This window comes from Cyrtonyx montezumae, unplaced genomic scaffold, assembly GCF_038088225.1.
Source record: "Cyrtonyx montezumae isolate F1298 unplaced genomic scaffold, pur_monq_1.0 scaffold_1, whole genome shotgun sequence".
Classification (NCBI taxonomy): Eukaryota; Metazoa; Chordata; class Aves; order Galliformes; family Odontophoridae; genus Cyrtonyx; species Cyrtonyx montezumae.
This window is the reverse complement of record NW_027071825.1, coordinates 9,694,141-9,715,177: the sequence shown is the minus strand read 5'-3', so window position 1 is coordinate 9,715,177 and position 21,037 is coordinate 9,694,141. Positions and strand designations below refer to the sequence as shown.

The window sequence follows — 21,037 nt, the reverse complement described above, 5'->3', positions numbered from 1 at the left end:
GTGGGGAGTAGAAGGGTTCCCTGCCAATTTGCCCAGCTGGAGCATCTCCCTGTGAATCATGCATCATTACTGATAGTGCACTGAGCTCAAGACACCGACCAGTGGATCTTCCACTTGCTAAACACACTGCCCTCAGAAATGAGCCTTTACAGATCGTTGCAATAGGATAACCAAACCTTCGTCCCAGAGAAGCCCTCCTTATAAGATACTCTTCATTACAGCATGTAAAATTATCTCCAGTGTCTTATAAAGAGGGTGGGGATTCCTTCCTCCGGCTACCATCCAAATGAGGCAGGAATGGCAGAGGTGTGCCATTGTTATGTTACCAGAAACTACTTCATTTAGAAACGCTTCTCTGTGTAAAGTTAATTCTGCATGACACCGATTTCTTTGCTGGAGGGGACCCAATGCAAGGTTTAGGCAAATGCGGAAAATAGTTCAAAACTGATTTGTTATACACTCCCTTAAGTTTATTTTCTTTAAGCAAGCAGATTTTGTCCCACTGGTCATTCTAACAAAGCAAAACTGCACCTAGTGCCCTCCACCATGCGCTTGCCACCCCTCCTGCCCAGCACTCGCGGTCACACAGCCCCAGGCCACGCACTCCTTGTTCTGTAAGGAATGGAGGGGCACCGCACCATCCTCCCAACATGTCCTCCATCTCAACTGCTTGAGCACTGGTGGGGTGATGCCAGCGGTGAGGGCAGCCAGCACCGGCAGCTCAGCCTGTGCCGCGACCCCAGTGGCAGCAGTGGTGAGATGCGAGGCTGGGTGCTGCACTCCTGGAATTGATGAGCTTTACTAACCCCCGAGAGTGTCACTCTGACTTTTACTGCACATCAGTTTCTTTTTTGTTTATTCCTATCGTGCTAATACAAATTCTAGCTTGAAAAAACTTTCTGCTTTTTTAGTTATGATTTTCTTCCTTTCCTCTTTGTACTAATGCTTCTCTCTAATCTTATTTGCATTCAAATTACCTCACCAGGTGGTACACCGATCAGAGGTAAGAATGCTGAAATGTGCCTCCAGTTGTCACGTCACTCCATCTCCTGTCTGCCTTGTCCCTTCTCCTCCAGTGTTGCTCATCTCCAGCTTTACTCTCAGCCCTAACTCTGCCAGCGCTCTCGCTCATCCACACTCTCCCACTAGTGTGTTTATTTTGGTTGGTTTTTAGCGTGACTTCTTGTAGACTCATCCATTGCGATTTTGCACTGTTGAAAGGGGGTTATTCAACGGAAAGTTTGCAGACTGGAAAATGGTCCCTGGCCTCTGCCACGGGAGGGTTAGCATCTCCTGCAGCTCCTGCAAGGCTCTGAGCTCCCACACAGTCGTGGCCACTGGGGTTCCTGTCTAGTGGGAGGGGGCAGTGTTAGATGGACTGCTTTGGTGTAAATAGGTAACATTTTCACAAGAGAACAAATTACTTTCTGCTGCTGCTGACAGGCAAGAAACTCTAATCAGAAAGGAGATCAATTATTGAGAGATTGAGCAAATCTGGCTCTGGGATATTGGTTTGCATCACCTATATTTGCCTTCCAAGAGTGCTAGCCCTACAGTGTGGCAGCAGAGTGGGGAACTGCTGCCCCAAACTCCCCTTTCAGAGCAGAAATACCAGCAGTGCTTTGTAGCACAAAAATTTGGTTAAATAGATGAATCGGAAATGCATCTGGCTGCTTTAAGCCTTCATTAATTAAACCCACCTATGGTTCGACAGCCCTGCGTGCACAGTCCCTGGCTAGTTTTCAAAACCTGCGTGCACCAGTAATGACTTTCCAATTGGAGTGTTGTCTTTTCTAGGCTAAACACTCAAAGCTGTCCCTTCAGATTAACTTTAGCGTGTTAATCAGTGCTACATGCTAAGGCCCTCTCGAGTTCTCTTGTGAGTTTGGTTACCCCTGTTGACTGACCCCTGGATTTCCAGACAGAGTGACTACCACCTACAAACTGACTCAACCTCATCCGTTCAGTTCTCCCCTTCTCTCCTCTCCTCCCCTTTTCCCTGAATCACCACTGGAAGTTAATAATCTGACTCTCTGGAACTGGTTCTGTTGCTGGGGGTTAATGTTTTCAGCTCCTGTTAAGTGATTTTAGAGCAAATGTGAATTGCCGTTTGATGCGTATTTGCATTAAGTTGCCTCTGTAGTAAATCTGGGTCAGGGAAAAAGACTGCGAACCTTATTTTGCTTTGAATGGGCTTACATATCTGTCATTCCTCCCTTTGGAACGCTCACGATTGACAGCTGTGATGTTACAATCTCCTTAAACTATTTCTTCATCTCCTATTCCTATTGCAAATCCTAAAACGAAATGACAGATGGAATGCTAAGTAGCCGAGTGCTCCCCGCTCCCAGCCCGCATGCAGCGCGGCCGTCCCGCGGCCTCCCCGCGCGCTCGCCCTGTCTGATGACATTAGTGACTCAGCACCAGAACCGTGTGGATGCTCCATACGTCCTGCTTGGGAACCGAGCGCATCTCTGTGAAACGGAACCATCCATCTCATGAAACATAACTTCCCCACACCTCACACCCCCCCCTCCCCACCTCCGTTTGAGTCCTGATGAGGTATTTTGAGAATGTTCTTGACATTATTTAAAATATATGTGTCCTGTTTGAATGTCAAAGATGACATTTCTCTGAGAGCAAACAGAAGCCACCTGCTGCTCTCTGGCTTCTCCCAGAGGATTTCTGTCAGCCTAATGCCTTTTATTTAAAACAGAGGTCATTGAATTTCTAAAGATAACGACAGATTAGATGAAAGTGCTTTTGTGATGGTGAGGTTGTGTCTGTGTAGAAGTGACTGTTCTGCCATGTTCTATACCCAGCTGCACTCTTGTTCCTCATTAAGGTAAGTTGGATGCTTTGGAATCCATTCATTTGGTCTGAAAGGAAGGGTGAACTAATGACTCTTAATGAACCCTTTTGGTAACGATGTTGGGGGTGGGAGGGCAGATTCGCTTTGATTTAATGGCTGCTGTGACTGTGTGGCTCAGAGCCGTGTGTGCTGAGCCCTTGGGAGGTTCGGGTGCTACCCAGGGCCTTTGTGCTGCAGCAGTGGAGGACCCATTTGCAGGGAGCAGCGCGGGGTGAAGCAAGGGGGTGACCTATGAACTTCTTCCATGCCCCCCTCACCAAACAATAGGAGACTTTTCTAACCGTCGTTTGATCTTAGCACCACTTATTTGGTCCTTTCTGTCCGAGACATCTCTGACTTCCCTGAAATGGGAGGAGCTCCCATTTATAATTCATAAGTCTCAGTTTGTAGCTTAACTCTTTACCCCTCAGGGACTGCCCTGGGTAGTAATTAAATCTTGAAACCCCTATTTGTTCATCAGAAAGACATGGAGCTGGCAGGCACCCATCACGTTAGGCAATAGCTGACTGCTTAAGGTAACCCACAGATGGTATCAGCAGCTCCACGTTTAAGCACGTTATGCTCCTTTCTTATTTTCAAAGCAGAAAATAAGGTGTTCGTTTCTAGCATTTCTCTGGAATTCAGCTCGCTCAACCGTGTGTGAAACCTGGCTGCATTTTCCTGCCCCAGGCTGTGAGACAGCAGAGCACGGTTGTATTTCAGGTGGGTGCTGGACTGAGCAGGCATTAGATCGGATGCACATGAGGAGGTAAAGAAATACCATCATCTCAGGCATTATCCCTCTGCAGTCAGATTTATTTGTTACTTTGCTGTCACCGCAGGAAATACTGAGGTTCCTATACATAAGAGTATTTCTTCTTAGCAGACATCAGCATAGCAGAGGTCTGTCTGAATTTACTTTAGATCAGCTCACTCGGGTGTCAGAAGCTGTCTGTCTGAGAAGCCAGGTAAACACCCGCACCAACTTCTGTGTAGCTGCAGCTAAACATTTCCAGTCCCGAGCGAACTGATCTAAATACAGCTCCAGTATTTCTATGCCATTCCGAGAGCCGGAGTGTAAAGCTATCCAGAGAGATTAGAAGAAGCTAAAAGAATTTTGCTGTCTTTTTGAGCATGTGTTTGTACATTTGATTGCACTTGGTGTGTGATAGAATTTTTCCTGTTGCTTGAGCTTTTTTAGACATGCACACAAAAAAAAGAAAACAATTTAAAAAAACAAGAAGATACGTTTGCAGAGCAGACAGTGTCAGAGGGAAGGTTGGGTGGGATAGTGCTGGAAAGGTTTGTCACGCCACGTTTCTGGCTGTCAGGCTTCAGATTGACTCATGTCCCCTTAGAAACACACACAGAGGTAATACTGCGTGTTTGACAGTGCTGTAGCTTTGCTTCTGATGCAGAGTCCCCTGAGATCTCCTGTACCTGCTGGTGAGAGATCAGAGCATCCTGAAGCTCCACTGCCTGAAAAGGAGACCAATGTGTTGCAGAGCACACTGGGTTCTCTCCCTCCCTCTGCCCAAGTCGTGCTCGGTGGCAGTGGTCAGGTGCCTGCGGAGCACAGGAGAGTCATTTCTCATCAGCACTGCCATCCAGAACAGGCCTGCCAGTCACCAGCCTCTCAGGCATAATGAACATAATGAACACTAACAACAAAAATACATCTGTAGTGTGTTTGGTTGCGTAATTGGCACTGCTGATGGCTAGTGGAGGTGAGGTGCATTCATTCCTCCGTAACAGCCGGGAGATGCTGCTGTTACAAATGGCAACAAATAGTGAATATGAGAAATGGTTATTTTCATAATTAGTGGCTCTTGTGTGGTTTGGGTGTCCTTCAGCTTTTCACAACTCCCAAAGCAATTGTTGGTTGTCTTGGTCAATAGCCAGAGTGTCACACCGCAGCCCCCTGGCTGTCAGGGCTCTCACACTGTCCCTTTCTCCACTGTGTTCACACTTAGAGTTCTTGTCTCAGCTGACCTTGGCTCTGGCTCTGCTCTGCAGCTCCCTGGACTTTGTTAGGAGGGTTGTTCTGTGGGAGGGAGTTTTTAGCAAAAAAAGGATTGTAACCTTGAGCGGTGGCTGAAGGAGTGGCTCAGAGTGCTGCTTCAGGGGGCACCAGGTGGTGTTGGTTTGGGATGGCCATGTGCTCTAGCATGCAGGATGGGCAAATTATGGCTGCTCTCAGCTGCCTGCGAGTAGGAGCCCTGGTCACACCACTCTGTTCATTAACACCTGCATCACAAGGGCTTCTGTGACAGCAGACTGGTTTTTCTGCCTCCTTTCATTCTATGTCTATTTTTATAACCAGGGCAGAATGTCATTCATTGCCCCCGAGCAGATGCCCCATTAGAGGAACAGAACAGCTCCTGCTGCCAGGGTAGAGCTCCCACCACAATGGACACAGAGCTGTGGAGCCCCAGAGCTGCTGGGCTCTGCTCCGTGCAGCTCTCTCTGGGTGTTTGTGCTCTGCTCCTGATGAGCTATGGAGCAGGATTTCAGAGAGATCAATTTGTATGGCAGCTTGGAGCTTTTCCATTTGCTTTGTCACACAGAGGAGAGTGACAAGCTCTCCGTGGTGCAGCAGCACCCAGCGCTGCCAAGAAGTGGCCCTTATCAGGATCTGCCTTCCCCATGCTCTGTGCAGTGCACTTTTTAAATGCTTTTTTTAAACACTGTCACTGCAACTAATGACTCTGCCTGAGCACAAGTATATTTGAATAGATAAGTATCTCGGAGAGCTGCAAATGGGGATGCTGTCTGTGCCTGAGTTTAAAGAGCAAAAGAAAAAGCTGGGAGAGGAGAGTGGCACTGGCAGAGAGATAGCAGCACAGGGTAAAGGACTTACAAGGGATGGTTGTCAGTCATCAGAGACTGCTCCTGCCCTCGGCCCCGGAAAGCTCTGCCTTGTCACCGTTCTCCCTGGCACTGGAGAGCAGCCAGGGGTTTTCCTCAGGAGCTGGCAGCTCTCTGATAAGCTGAGATGTGTTATCAGGAACAGATCTGAGCCTCAATTGAGACTGACATGAGGTGGCAGCATGGTGAGGGATGGCTGCCCCTCTTGTGCCGGGCTCTGCTGCAGCTGGGGAGCTGCAGAGGTCGGGTGCTGCTCTGCAGGGAAAGGCTTTGCTCTGATGTGCAGATACCACTGTGGAGCCCCACAAGCTCTTGAACAAGCTGTTCTGTTCTCTGCTGCTCCCTGTACACCTGTGCACATCCCGATGGTCGATTGTCCTCATGCATCTGCTGAAGCTTTGCTATCTGATTGCACGTCAGGCAAAGGAGAAGGCACCTGGCACCACAGCACTCAAAGAGACCAGATGAGAGGTCTGCTGTGACATCCTGTGTGAACAAGACCTTATTCAGCAACTTGCACAGTGTAAAACCCAAGTGATGAATAAAAGCAAATCAGCCTGCCTAGCCTTGGTTTGAGGAGGCACAGAGAATTGTAAGAGGAGATGTTGGCAGGGCTAGGAATAGAAGTCAGGTCTCTACATCCCCAGTCCTTTGCAATTCTTGAAGCAAAGATTTCCCAATGCTGTTGGAGGTCTTTGGATGCAGCTTCCATGAACTACGGAGACAGAAGCTGCTCAGGATTCAGTTCTTCCCTGTCTGTGGGTCCTCAAGTCTTGTCCAGCCTAGGTTTGAATTCTGCGAGAGGTGAAGCTATTGCCCTTCTCAGGGATGACTAGACCAGCCTGCAGCATTTTACACTTGCAGACTTTTTCACAAGGCTCAGATGCATTTAGCATCTCCAGTGTGCTGATCCCAACAATGTCTGAGCTTCTTAACTTTGTTCAGAAATCTCTATACCCTGAGACACACTGTACTCTCCTGTATTCATCACTCAGTTGTAGGCTGTCCTTCAAGACAACAACCTCTTTAGTCCCCCTGGCTGCTATCAATGATGCTGTGATTCTTCCCCTCTGTGCTGTTAGCTGTGCTGAGGGCTCTTTGTGTTTGTCTAATGATGATTTATCGTATTAACTGCTTCCTTTCTGGTTCAGTTGAGAGGTTATCATCCTGCTCTGTGGGTTGTCTCCTGACATGCCACAGTTTGAAGTCATACCAACACGAAGCCAGAATCCCCTGCCCAATGTCCCTGAGCATTTGTAGACAGTTATATGTTACACATTTACAGTATGATTCTAGAAAGCAGTCTGCTCTGGCTGCAGAACTGACAGGCAATAATTACATGTAACTCCACTCTGCCTTCATTTTCTTCATCCTCTTTATGTTTCACTCTTCTCCCTCCAGCACTGCTGTTGAGGTCCCTAGAGATAAAGAATAGGATGACTAACTGGCATTTAAGAGGCATGGTGATCACAGGATCGCATATGTTTAGAAGATATAAATACCAGTGATGTGTGTTCAGTGGCTGAAAGGGACCTATCGAACGGTGTGTGTGCGCAGCAGTTATCTAAGGGTCCTGTTCTTTCCTTGGCAGGTGCTGCTGCCTGCTCCTGAAGCTGCTTTCAGCCCAGGGATGGGAGCTGCAGCCTTGCCCAGGAAGAGCCTGTTGGTCAGGATGATGACATCCTCATTTTATGTTTAAAGTTCAGGTTTGTTTTGCAGCGTACAGCTCCTGCCAGCCCAGCCTGATGCGGGCACAGAAAATGAACTCTGCAGCACATTTGTGCCCACAGTAATGAGCAGAAATTAGGAAGGGGATAATATGCGGTGAGCTCCAGGAAAATCATCCTGACAGAGAGCATAACCAGACTATGGCATGAATTCCTTGAGGAAGTGGTGAAAGACCTATCATTCGGCGCATTTAAAATGGGATTGGACAGAACACAAGTACATTTACAACAGGGAGCAACGCTGCCCTGGCCCCCAGGGATGCACAAGATAACCTAATAGGTCTTTTCCATTTCTAGATTCTCTTGATTCTCTGTATCTTGTCAGTGCTGGGAAGCTTCCTCCTGCTCCACTGCCTGTCATGCTGCTGTCTGCTTGGAGATGTTTTTCACAAGCAGCATGTAGAAATTCACTGTTCTCCCTGAATTAAGCAGGAGAGCTCTGTAGGCTTTGGGCTGTGGGTGTCCAGAGAGCGCCGGAGCTGGGGGAAGCTGGCAGCTGCTTTTGTTAGTATGTGGAAAGACTTCTGCAAACAGGCTTTCTCTGTCTAGCTGAAGCCTCGTTTCCAGCACTAATGCAACAATAGGGAGGGCTCTGTACATCATTTTTATTATATGGCAGAACCCAGGGAAGTTCATTTTTCCCAATGACATATAGACTTATGCTACAGTCTCAATTTATCCTTCTAAATAATGTAGGTGGCAGTGGTTGATTCACATTAGTTTTTCTTCTGTTCTGATGATATGAAAAACTGAGTTTGACCTCTGCAGCTTGAACCAGCGAGAAGGGGAAGGCAATTTCTCCAGCTATTCTCCGTGCCGCTCTCAGTGGTCGTTTTGAACCGTGGCAGGCAGAAATGAGTTCAAATCCTTACAAGCAAAGGGGTTAATGTTCTCCTTTAGTTCGGTATATGGCTTGTGAGCAGAGTTCCCTTCTTCCAGGCAATCCTGACCAGCAGTCTGAGCACGTGAAGGCACTTTAAGAATTGCTGCCACACTGCCTGGGGGTAGCAGACAGAGTGCTGGCCGTGGACTCCTGCCATGCCAGCTTCCTGTCTTAGCATCCTGCTTCTTCCCTTCGCCTCCATCTTTCACTTTGTGTATGGGGCCCAACTACAGGAGTTTGGTGCAACAAGTTTTGCAGTCATCTGCAAAACATCGTTGCCCATCATGGTCACTGCACAGGTTCCCCATGTAAGTTGCTACTGTCTGTGCTCTGACAAGTACTGCAGTTATTTAATATGCCTCTGACCCATCTGGCATTTCAGGGATGGGATCAGGTCATGTCCCAAGGAACCTGCAGGCTGGGCTAAGCAAATGTTCCTGGCCCAAGGCTGGAGAAGTTGCTAAGATCAAGGGAGAGTGGCTGTCATGCCAGCACCATGCTGCAAAATGGGTGTATTGCGTTTGCGTTGATGTCTTTATCTGATGTCTTAAACTGAGTTTCTAATTGTTATATATCAAGTATAATCCAATCTGAAAGGACAAGGAGTTCACTGGCAGAGAGAAAGCTGACAAAAGGCGAAGTGTTTTCTTCTCAAAAGGGGATATTGGCTGGGAGGAGGGGTGGGGAGATGGGACTCTGCCAGCTTCTGCAAGGAGGCCACAATTTGTTGAGCATTTCCTAGGCTTTGTGTGCATCAGATAAGAGACAAACAGCTACAGTCAGTGGGCTTTGAGCTTGGCTGTTTTGATTAAAGGCTTATTAAAGGCCCTCTTATTAGACGGGAGTCTTATACCAAGCTGTAATTAATATGTGTGTATGTGTATGTTTTCTTCCTTTATTGCAGCAATGAAAACAAGTGGTTGGGGTGGTTGGAAATGCATCAGTGGCTGGTTCCCTGTACATTAAAAAGAAAAAAACAATAATCAATTTCACAAGCTTATAACAGCAGACTGGGTACCTTGTGGCTCTATGCTGGTACCCTGTGGGTCCAGGGAACAGCATCACAACATATTTATCCAGGAAGATACTTTAAAAGCATGGGGCATGGCCTTCCTTTTCCGAGGTTTTCTGTTCCGTTAACCAGGTTTGCCATAACCTGAATTGTCTGTGTCATCTTGTTTGTGCACAGGAGCTCTGCAAATAGAGAACAGTGAGGAGTCGGACCAAGGCAAATATGAATGTGTTGCAACCAACAGCGCAGGAACACGTTATTCTGCCCCAGCAAACCTGTATGTTCGAGGTAAGAGCAGCTTCCACCCAAGGGGATCTCTCCCCTCCTGCCCAAAGAGTTCTGGAGCTTCCAGAAGAGGAATGTGTTCTCTCTTACTGCCACCATCACACTTGGTGGATTGCATGATGTGGCCATTTGCTCAAAAAAAAAAAAAAAAAAAAAAAGGGTGAATTTTGCTCGAGGGTATTGTCCATCCACACTGGGTTTGACTCATGTTTACTGGAAATCTCCTTTTGCTGTTTGCATGGTGTTTTGTGAAATGCTGAAATGTGAGCAGAATTGGAATTTCTTTCTCCCTTGAACTCTTTAACTTTGTGTCACAGCTTTTTTAATTGGGAGTGAGGGGTGCTTAATCCTCTTAAGTATAAACTAACCTCTGGTGCAGTTGTATAAAACCGGTCATGCTCTGATTCTCCAGCTACAGGTGAGCTGGTATTTAGGCCTCTGCTTTGGAATGTGTGTCTTTAAAAACTGAACAGCTTTTTGGAGTTGTCCTAATCCATCTTATATGCATCAACGATTAAGCCTCTGGGTATTAATGGCTCACACTGGGAACCTGCTGGAAATTAGCTGCAATTCATGTAAAGTGATTTTCTAATCATTATGCTATGTTGCCAATTCAAAAATATTTTCAGCACGCCAGAAAAACTAGCTTTTACATCAGGATGTTCTCTTGCAAGTTTTCTTTTTCTACACAGAAGGTGTTTTGAGTTAGCCTGGAGAAAGGCAAGGGCTAAATCCCCTGTATCGTGTCTTTTAATTTCAGCAAGAAAAAAAACATGCTGCTTCATATGAAGCTCTGTATAACCAGAGCCACTGGTTAGGAGCCCTTGGGAAGTGTGGTTATGGATTTTCCCAAGGAGAGAAAGAAGGTTCTTGTGTGGGTGCAACCATTATTTGCTAGGAAGTTAGAAACAGAATTTGTTTTCGCATCAAATCAACTGTCTAATAATAAAATCTCATCTTCATTTCTTCCTTTCTCTGTTCTGAAGAAAGAAAATACAGTCTATGCGTTGGTTAGTATGGGAAGAGGACATGAGCATGATCAAGTCTTCAGATGATGTGTGTTTGCTTCTAGGGGCGGCTTCTGGCATTGTCATCTTTGCTTGTTCTGGGAGACTGCTTTTCTATTTTGCAGCCTGATTTGGATTATGGGAGTCTTTGGAAGACTGAAGTATCCAGTTAAACATATTCAGAAGATGAAGCTGTGTCTGTGCAGCAGAGTCATTCATTTCACTCTCACAATGTAATTGTGGATGATTTTAAACTCCCTGTATTCTTCCAAATTCGTTTTTCAGGCAAGCTGTGCTAAAACTCATTCTGGATTGTCCCTTTGCTCTCTGAGAGAAAAGATCCTGTCCACCAGGTTGGCTGTTGTTGAATAGGTCTGTGTGGATACCCAGCAGTCTGCTGCTACATTTTGGGGTGGTTTCCTTCCTGTGACGCGCTCAAACTCTCAGTGCTCTGTTTCCTAGAGCGGTGTGGCTGAAAATAGGCATGGCAACTTCAAGGGATAGTAAAAACTCCTCTTGCAGTGTTCTGATTTCTTACTAATGAATGCTCTTTATTTAGCAAGTGAGCTCTGTAAGCCTGAGGAACATACTGAGTGCTACAGCTGACTCACTGCTCAGGCTCACCTGTCCTGGTTGGGCCAGACACGGGCCTTGTTTGGTTGGCACATGGGAGAGAATCCTGACGTTCACTGAAGATAGTGTGTTGTTAGACATATGCCTTGCTGTTAACCACCATTTTCTTACACATAAATTTCTGAAACAAGCTTTTTTATTGCACATAATCTTTACAATGTCAGTCTCTAGCCTGTGTGATCCTGATAAAGCTCTGCTGTATATTTAAGAGAGGATACCCCATAAATTACTATCACATGAAATTCTGTGCATGTTAGGGCCTAGGTATTTATGCTCACATCTTGTGCTTACAGTTTATGACAGCTAATGTTGGGGGGAAAAAAAAAACCAACAAACTATTGTCTCTATGATAGCTAATGGCTGCAAGAAGTTAGTCAAGCCAACAGAGTGTTTTATTTCTTTAACAAGAAAGGGGAAAACGGAAGTACCTTACTTCCTCACATCTGGGATGTAGAATAAAGAATCCTTGGTGCCTTTTTCTCTTGTGACTGTCCTACAGTGCTGTCATTAGAAGGATCAGTGACTTCCAGTAGAGCCTTTAGGAAGTGCCTGCAACTTTATTAGAGAAGACATTAATTAATGCTGAATTACAGCGGAAATGAAGTGCATCTGCTGCACCACCACCGCGCAGTGGTTTCGTAATGATTGACCTCATTGTGGCCAATACCCAGGAAGTTGGCCACTTTCTGGGAAAGCATGGCTGAGCGTGCTGCTCTGCAGTTTCTGAACAGCAGCACCAGCTTCCACCCTCTAATTCCCAGGAGCACTTGTACCTGCTCTCCTTTACAGCCTCTTGTTTTTTTTTAACAGTTCAAATATTTGTTTGTCTCTTTGACTCTTGGGGTTTGTGTTTTTGATCGTGTCCTCCCCTTTCCAAGCCTCCCAGGTAATCCTTTGTGGGTGTGCTGAGCTGGAAAGCACATTAGCATCTTTATCATACTTTTCACACTAACAAAGGAAGATTCTGGTAGCGTAGAAGGAGCATCCAGGCACTGCTCAGGGCTTCCTGTATCAATGAAAGAACAGGAGGAGGAAGGAGCCGGGTACACCAGTGCCTCATCTCCGTGAATCCTTCAGAGCCAGCACTTCTGCACAGATGGACTTCATTAAAAGTTAAAACATTTCCACACCAGGGATTTGTAAAGGAAAATGGATGCATTTTCCTTGAAGCTATTATTTTCATCTTACTAAGTGTGCTGGAAAGCAACCCTCAGAAACTGCCTGTTTCTGGACTGACAGGTCTATCTGCTGCTGCTGCAGAGCGAGGATGGGGCTGGTGAGCAGCACTGGGAGCAGGCTCCTTCCTGCTACTGCCCTACAGCCCCAGGCACGTAGGGTAGTGGGAAACATTGGAGAAGCAAGGACAGAGTGAAAGCCAAGGGCAGAGAGCATGCCAGGCCACAGTGGCTATCCGTGGAAAGGACAGCGACGTGTTCCCAGCCTGCCCTGCCAGCACAAGCATGCTTGCTGTGGATGTTGTTCCCACTACAAAGAAGCACTAACCCAGTGGTAGTCTGTGGCTACATGTACCACAGTATCTCATAACAGTGATTAGATGTGGGACCTGATGGTGCTATGGGGAGAAGAGAAGGGAATGGAAACATATGGAAGATATGATTCCTCTAATCCACAGAGCTTACTGTCTAATTTAGCAGCAAAAGTCCTAGGAGTTGATTCAAGATGTACAAGAAATTGATTTAAGTGTAGAAGGAGAAGTGGGCCTAGCGTGGAGAAAATGTAGTGTCATCTCATTGTGCTTGCTGGGAGTAAGAAATAATGCCACTGATTCACGTGGGCCATTGGGTTTTTCTGAATACATTTCACTCTTCATTTGCCTACAGCTTCAGGGTCATCTGCGCAAAGAAGAGTGTTTTCAGCTTAAGGTCTGGTCCTGTAACGTTCCTGTAGAAGCAGTGGCCTCTGTGGATCTCTTCCCCTGAATGAAAGGCTTTTTTTCTGCCCCTCACTTTCTCTATCTGTGTCATTGTTGTTTGTTCAATGAGGGAAATGAGCTGGAGGACTGTGTGACAGAAAAACCTTACAAAACACTGTGGGGTTTGCAGGCTGTTTCCCAACCTTGCATACAGCAGTATGCAGTATCAGTGCCATTAGAATAGTCCTTACAAGCGTAGTGACCTCTTACTTAAACAAGAAAGCTGCCGCCCAGTTTTCACTTCTAGGTGCTGCTTTTCAGCCTCTGAGGCAGCTGCACAGCTGCTTGTAAAGAAAAGACAATTTAAAACTGAAGTGTCTCCTCTGTCCCCAGATCACAAAGCGGTATATGAGATTGCAGTAAATAGAAATGGTTTTACTGCAAAAATATGTGCTTTCTCAATCAGCTTTTTGAAGGGCCAGGCTGGCATTTCATGTGGCAGCAGGGAAACGTGTTGGAGCCTGAAGTTTGATTCTGCGGTTTCCACTGAGGAGCCGTCACCCAACACGAGGGCTGCAGCTCCGTCCCCAGCAGCAGTTCTGTGCCCTCCGCAGGGCTTTGCACCGGGAGCTGGCTGAGATGGCCACTTGCAGCTGTGCAGCACTTGCTGCAGAGGGGACCTTGTGTAAATAATAATAATTCTGAATGACTGACACCGGCCTGGAGCAACAAGACTTGGAGCCTTCAAAAAGGACGTTTTGTGCTTATGTAATATTAAAACAGCTAAAATAGCAACGGCAGTCAAAGCTGGAGGGTATTGCCAGAAGAATAAAAGCTGGGAATGGTGGTTAGAGCAGAGTTGGAGATGCCTGAGAAGTGGCTGGGTAACAGAACACATTTGTTCCCAGCCTCTCTCTCCTTGCAGCACTCTGTTAAGCCGCCCTGTCAGCTCAAATGGGTGACAGTCCCTGAGCAGCGAAGGGCACTGCTGGAGCTCCAGGGCCCAGCAGCGAGGAAGAGGACCGGTAAGGGGACACCTGGTGACAGGCTGAATCCACCCAGGTGGCCCAGACTGCTCCTTTGGACAGCCCCTGCCCTGCACCATCAGAAAGCAAACCGGCCAGCACCAGAGGTCACAGAGCAACCACCCCTCAGCTATTGGCATGTGCCTGGGAAGAGCTGCAGGTCTGAAGGGCTGTGATCTCCACGTGTATCCTCTGCGAAGCCCTGACCTCAAGGTGATTCTGTGACAGAGCGATTCAACTCAGAGCAGTGACCCCTCAATGAAGAAAGCACACTCCTCTCAATGGGATCTCAGTATTTTTAAGTCTTCTGTCCCCGGGCGCTGCTCCTCGCTGAAGCTACTGCTTTCACCAAAGTCACAGCAGCTGCACTTTGGGCAGAGGTGTCTTTATTTCTTGCAAAGTCTTTCGGTGGTTAACAGTGAAATGCAAGGCTCAAGCCTAATTATTTATAAAATGACCTTTATGGAAAACAGAACAAGACTGGCTGGTGGCTCAGTGCCTGACAGCACAATGCAGAAATGGATTTGGAAACCTGTTTCCCCCTCCTCTTCGTATGGTCTGCATAGACATCTGTGGAACAATTAGGTCTGCGTGTCTGTGCTGACTCGGTGTCCACCCCCTCCCCTTTCATATCCACTTGCATAGAGGGTTTGGAAATTCATCTCTGTCACTCTGAGATTTTCTGCTCTTAATTGAATTCATGGTGCATGTGTGTGCGCTCTGAATGGCAAGGGATGTTTGGGCGACCTGAACATCCTGTCTGTCTCTGGAATGGAATATACTCATCACTGTGGCAGGAGCACATTGTTGTTGTGCGTAATGGGAGGTTGTCTTATTCTCGTGTAATCTGGCGTAAAAAAGGCAATCTGTCCTTTTGTTCCTCTATACCTCTTAAAGCTGTAAAAAATAAAATTTGATTTATGTGGAGTCCTTGAGACACAAGATGTGCTTTTAGCGATAAGCAGGGGAAGGTTCGTCCCCCCATGGGTTTTTGTTCAGCTCTGTGTCTTCTGGATTCCAGAGTGGCTGGATTTGCTTTTATATTAGCATCTTGCATAGCACCAGAGGGATTTCAGCACAGGGCAGATTCTGGCAGTTCCCAGTAGAACTGCAGAGCCAATTGGGATAATGAACTTCCTTGTTTCTTTCAGGAAAGTATTAGTTTCCCCCTCTGAAAAGCTTTAGAAATATGTTCCTTTGTTTGGGCTAGCAATCTAAACTCTGAGTTGTGCACTCGCATCCTGGCCACAGCCTCTGCCTTGTTCCCGGGAGCTGATGCCCAAGAATCCACAAAGCAAAGCTTCCCATAAGCCCAAACTCATTCTTTCAGGAGCGAGCAGCTGTGGTTAGAATATTGCTGCTGCTGCAGAAGATGAGCGTGTCCACAGCCCAGTAAAAGCTAAAGGCAATCAGCATGGAGATTTCTGTCTGCAGAGCACTGGAGCCATCTGACAGTCAGGACTGGCAGACGTGTCTCTGACACAGCCTCATTCCTTGCTGCTGCACTGCTTTCACCTTCTGGGGCTGGCTGTCCTCTGTTGGCATTTCTGCTTTGCCATCACTTTATTTGTCCCTGTGTGTTGGGGTGATGAGCCAGGCAGCCCAGGTTCGTGATAACAGGGCAGTGAGCAAGGTGGGCCAAGGGGCAACCCCAGCCTTAGCCCCCCCCACCATGCCCTCCTGAGGGGCAGGTGCCACTTGCTGTCGATGCTCAGAGCCCTTTGTTTTTTGGGGGAAAGGAAGAAAGGAGAAGAAATCAACTCCACCAACAAAAAAACCAACAGCCTGTTGGTAAAACATGCCTCTTAGCTTAGGAGTGACACGGATGGAGAACTGGAGATAAGGCAGAATGTGAATGGGATCTGTAAGGAGTCGAAGCTTTCAATTTACCATTTATCAGGTTCATCTGAGATAAAGCAGCAGCTGTTTAAGCATGAAGTGAAGGGAATGGAGCGAAAACTTTCTGCCCAGGTGTTTCCTCTCTCCTTACAGCTGCTCCAAAATGCCCCGTTACTGGCTTTTATTCCCCATAAGCCACAAATATAATTAGAGATTAAGAGATAATCAGGCAATTAGTGACGAATTGCAAGCCCCAAACCCGTTCCAGTTTGACAGACCGGAAAGTAATCTGTTTGAATTAGCGTGTTTCGCATGTGTCTCCTCGCCTTTCCAACTCTAATCTCAAGTGTCAACATGCTGGGCAAGCCGGAGCCGTGTGTGCTGAGCTGGGTGTTCCTGCTGGGCTCCCTGGGGCAGCAGCACCCATGGCACGGACACCCTTCTGCATGGGGCCGCCTGTCCTGGGGCTGATGGAGCACCATTCCCCAGGCTCGTGCCCTCAGCCAGCCTCTCATCCTTCAGTTGTGCCGTCCTGGCAGGCGCAGCAGGTTGGTCCCCATGGTTTGAAGCAACCCAAACAACTGTTCTGCTGTTCTTTTCCGAGCTCCGTTGCACTTCACAGGCCACACTTGTAGCTGTTATTGGCAGTTTGTTGCCCGGCCTGTACCGTGTCAGTGTTGGTTAAAATCTTGTCCTCTAATCACAGGAAATGGCTGACTGTCCTGTGCTCTGTATGATGCCACATGCTGTTCTCTAATTTGCAGCATTTCTGCTGGAAAGCAAATTCCTCCCCCCACCTCCTCCTTCCCCCATCAGAAATGTGACTCATATGCAGTCTTTAACTATCAAATCCACTTCTGTATTCTCTCAGCGAGGGTTCAATTACAGCTGATACGCCATAGATCCGTAGCTGGAGTGAGGTCACTCCTGCTAAAGAAATAAGATCTCCTTTGTCGATGAGGAAAATGCAACTAACCTTCTACTGTCTCTCCCGCAGGAGCAAAAACTGGGACCTGCTCAATTCTCTCCAGGTGTCTTTGTCCTTCTGATTTCTTGTCTGTCTCTCACTCACAGCAAAGGGTACCAGTAAGGCTCTCCCGAAAGTGAGCCCGGCCAAGCCTGCGCATGCCTGTCACTTGCCTAATATCTCTCTGCCACGTGTAGCTCTTTGTCTGGAGAGCGGGAGCAGCTCTTCATGGTAGAAGATTTTCCATCCACCACTTGGAGCTTTTCTTTCACACTCAATAGAATTTGGATCGACGTGTATATGCTTTTCCTAGTGTGTGGTCAATGGGTTTAAAGTGCCTTTGCCATCGTCTTTATAGCCGGAGTGGGTGTGTGGGAGCGTGCCCGTCCGTGTGATGGCTGTGGAGTCCCTTGCTGTGTGTGTTTGCACATATCTGTGCTTCCAGCACCTGGCCCAGTGCGGGGCCGCCCCGAAGCTCCCTCCACGTGAGTACACGTGGGTCCCTCCACCTGGGGCCAGCAGTGGGGCACAGGGGCCAGCTCTGCTCCGGGCCAGAGCGGTGCAAGAGTGGCTCGCTCCCGTTCCCAACACGGAGCAGCCTGTGTGCACGGTGGGAAGTCGTGGCTGACCTCTGTAGTCTTGTCTTGTCGTTTCAGTGGTGTGCGGACAGATGAAGCTTGGCCTGTTTTTACTCTCTGTGTTTTTCCTTGTCTTTTTTTATTCCCTCCTCATCTTCATCGCACTCTGCCATCAAACAAAACAAACTTTCATCTCTCAGATCAGCGAGAAGGTTGGTCCTTTTCACTTCTTATCCATCTACAGTACGCCACGTCAGATGGGACTTTTCCAGTAGGGAGAGGAGAGCCATCCCCAAAAGGGGAGGGGGCCCTGCAGACTCTGGCTCCCTTCCAGGCACGGCCACAGTGTGCCTGATGAAATCTGCTTACTGTTTGCTGTGACTCTGGTGATGGCATTGATACATTGCTTGCATGTCTTTGTTGCTTGAGATTTAAAATGCACAGAATACATTTTCCATGCAAATACCAGCCAGGATGGTTTTTTTTTTCAAAGGTAGGGTGGGAGTAAGTGCATGCTGCTGTATGTGGGGTCCCTCTCTAACCCAGTACCTCTGCTTGATGCCTATCTAATACCTCTAAACTGCTGCTTCTTCCTGGCCAGAGATCAGGAGCAGACGTTGGAAGTAGGGTCAGAGTAGCTCCAGCAATCAACAAGCTGCTAGGGGGAGCAGGTCCCTCAGTTCCTCTTGTGGCTTTAATAGTTCTGACTTTCTCAGAAGGAGTAAAACTTGGATTTAGTCTCAGCTGAAGAAGGACATGCTTCTCCTGCTGTCCCCACTCTGGCAGTGGCCAGTTCTCCATGTTGGCCAAGGGCCCTTTGTGTGAGCAGTGCCAGGGCAGTGTTTCCTCTCTTCTCATCCCTGGGGAGTCTTGCTTTTGCTGGCAGGAGAGCAGGGAACTCAGGAGTGGCCTCAACCATTCTGGGATGGCCCAGGGAGGCCCTTGGCGGCATGCAGGGGAGCTTAAGAGAGATCTCCCTCACCAAGGTGCCGTGTGGGTCCATCCACATGTGATGGAGGAGAGGGATGCTCAGAGGGTCATGCATCCTGGGGCTGCTCTGGGGTGGCACAGTAGGAGACCCCAGCTCCCCTCACACGTGTCATCAGGCAGCTGCATGAGTTGGTCTTATAATCATCACTGGAACAAGTTTTAACAAGTTGTCATAGCAGTTGTTCCACTACGCTGCCTTTGCTCTGCCTGGAACGTGCTCTCATTTAGATTGTATGGAGACATAGGGCCCTTGTTGTTTACCAACTAAAAATAGATTTCACAGAGGATAAAATTACCTGGGCCCAAGACAACGATGGAAAATGAGAGCGAGGAGGAAAAGGGAAGAAATTAAAACCAAAGCCTAAAGCCTTCCAGACTTCAGTGTGTTTGGAGCACCGCTGTGATGGCTCAGGTACCTCTGGGGAGCAAACCACTGTCAGGGCACTGAACAGTTCGGCCACATGCTGTAGTGGAGGGGAGGCAACCGAGAATGGATATAAGCCAGCAGGAGCAGGTAATTTCCCATGGTTCGTGTCAACCCCTCCTTCCCACCCCACCAAAAATAGCCAGGTACGCAAATATTTAATGGGAAGCCAGAAATTAGTTTCTAAATATTCCAATGGGATTTACCGTACTTCTAATTTGTTTGGCGCTGATAATTACATCTTACGTTTTTTCAGCTTTACTTAAAACTGTGTACTGCTCACCCATGCATTTAATTATTGCTCTGTGAGTGCTGCAAGGTTATTTATTAACGAGTTATTTTATCTTGATACACTGGATCCTTTCTCTTATTCTCCTCCTTAATGTTGTGTTATTTTCATCACAGAAATTTCGGAGAGCGAATGCAAATTGCATAGCTCCACAATGTTGCTCTCCCTTACTTTGCTATTAGTATGTCAGTATGCTGAATGCTGATGTGTCTCCAGTGCTGCACCACTGTAATGATATATCCTCTTTTATATGTGGTTGTCAGCGCAAATAATTAGACCTAAAAGTTATAGCTGAAATATAATCCAAAAATGGCAAGGCCCTGTTTTGGAAATTGTCTATAAAATGTCAGCACTCAAGGATGCATTGGGAGCATAAATAGTACAGCATTGTTTGAGCACAAGATTAGACCGTAAATGCATTTTTTCTGGTTCCAATTTTTCCTCTCCTGCTGTTGATTCTGTCAATAGATTGTGAGACACCAACAACCGCCTTTCCTTTTGAAGTCCTTCCTTAAAATGATGGCACTAGGGAGAGATGAAAGGTGTCTACAGATGAGTAAACCGTGGAGACTTACAATCATGGTTGAGGGTATCTCCTAAATTTGCTCCTTCCCAACTTGGAGGAGGTGGTGCTGAGGAGAGTGGGAGTTTGGAGCAAGGTAGAAGCATGGCTGAGCTGACAGTGCTGTGCACCATGCATCATCCTGCTCACCCAACCTTCTTTTAGAGCAGATCTCAGGTGGCTTCTCCTTGGGGCAGAGGAAAAACAGTGCTGGAGGGAACATCAGGGCAGGCAGTGTCACACACCTCTGCAAGCTGGTGTCAGGGGTGTTAGCACATTTGCTCAGCTCTACTGCGGCCAAAACAGTCAGCAGGGAGAAGCAACTCAGTTTCCCCTTCCCTAGCAGCACTGTGCTGTTTCAGAAGTGTGGCATGCTTTCCCAGTGCTGCTGTGTTTCTTTGCTGTATGCCAGCAGTGTCTCAGCATGCCAAAGGGGCTGACAGCACCACCCTGAGAGCCTTGAGCACTTGTGTCCAGAGCTCAGAGCCTCCACTCCTTGCAGACAGCAGCAGGGAGGGGGTTCCAGCTCCCTGGGGGGGTAATGTCACCCTCAGAGGGAACCTGAGATCTTAGGAAGCAGCCGCTTTGTGGTGAAAGGAGCCGGGCAATTGATTGGTGCTCTTTGCTCTCAAGGCAAGGAGTGTGCATGTTAATGCATGCTGAATTATTAACGTTTCTCAGTCTCAGCCTTTGTGGCCGATGTGTTGCCTGCTGCCCTCCATCCCCTCTGCACTGCCCCCAGCGAGCAGGACCCCATCTCCGTGTGCCATCCTTTCTCCCTGCCCTCTGGGGTCCGGGCCTGGGCTCGGGTTGCACAGTGCTGCTCACTGCTCAGGGTTCCACTTCGCTTCCCTGGGAGCACTGTGCACAGTGCAGCAGCACAGAGCCCTCACGCCACCTGTTCTTGGGGTGAATGACAATGAATCACATTTTTGACAGTCTGCTGTTTTAACCAAACCTCTGAATTACGCTACTGTCCGTTGAAGTTGTTTTAATATTCACAGTAATTTTCCCCGTGCTGTTCTTGCATAGTCTCCAATCCTCCTCCTCAGATCTTGATCCAAAAAGAAGATGAAAAATAGGAATAAAATGGTAAATTCTCATCAAGAAAATTTTAATTAAAAGGGGAATTTCATTGCTGCATTGAATGAAGAACAACATTTTCAGCAGCATTTAAGGCGGCATCATGGGCTCTGCTTGCCCATAGATTTGACTTGTAAATTG

General features: G+C 47.5%; 1 protein-coding gene across 3 annotated transcripts in view; it reads left to right on the top strand.

Moving 5' to 3' along the window:
• PTPRF (protein tyrosine phosphatase receptor type F) overlaps positions 1–21,037 on the top strand; it is a 338,292-nt gene that overhangs the window by 251,003 nt on the left and 66,252 nt on the right. For all 3 annotated transcript variants that reach the window (XM_065740325.1, XM_065740315.1, XM_065740306.1), the window contains exon 7: positions 9,519–9,629. In XM_065740325.1, coding sequence (XP_065596397.1) covers positions 9,519–9,629 — 111 coding nt within the window. The remainder of the gene's footprint in view (positions 1–9,518; positions 9,630–21,037) is intronic.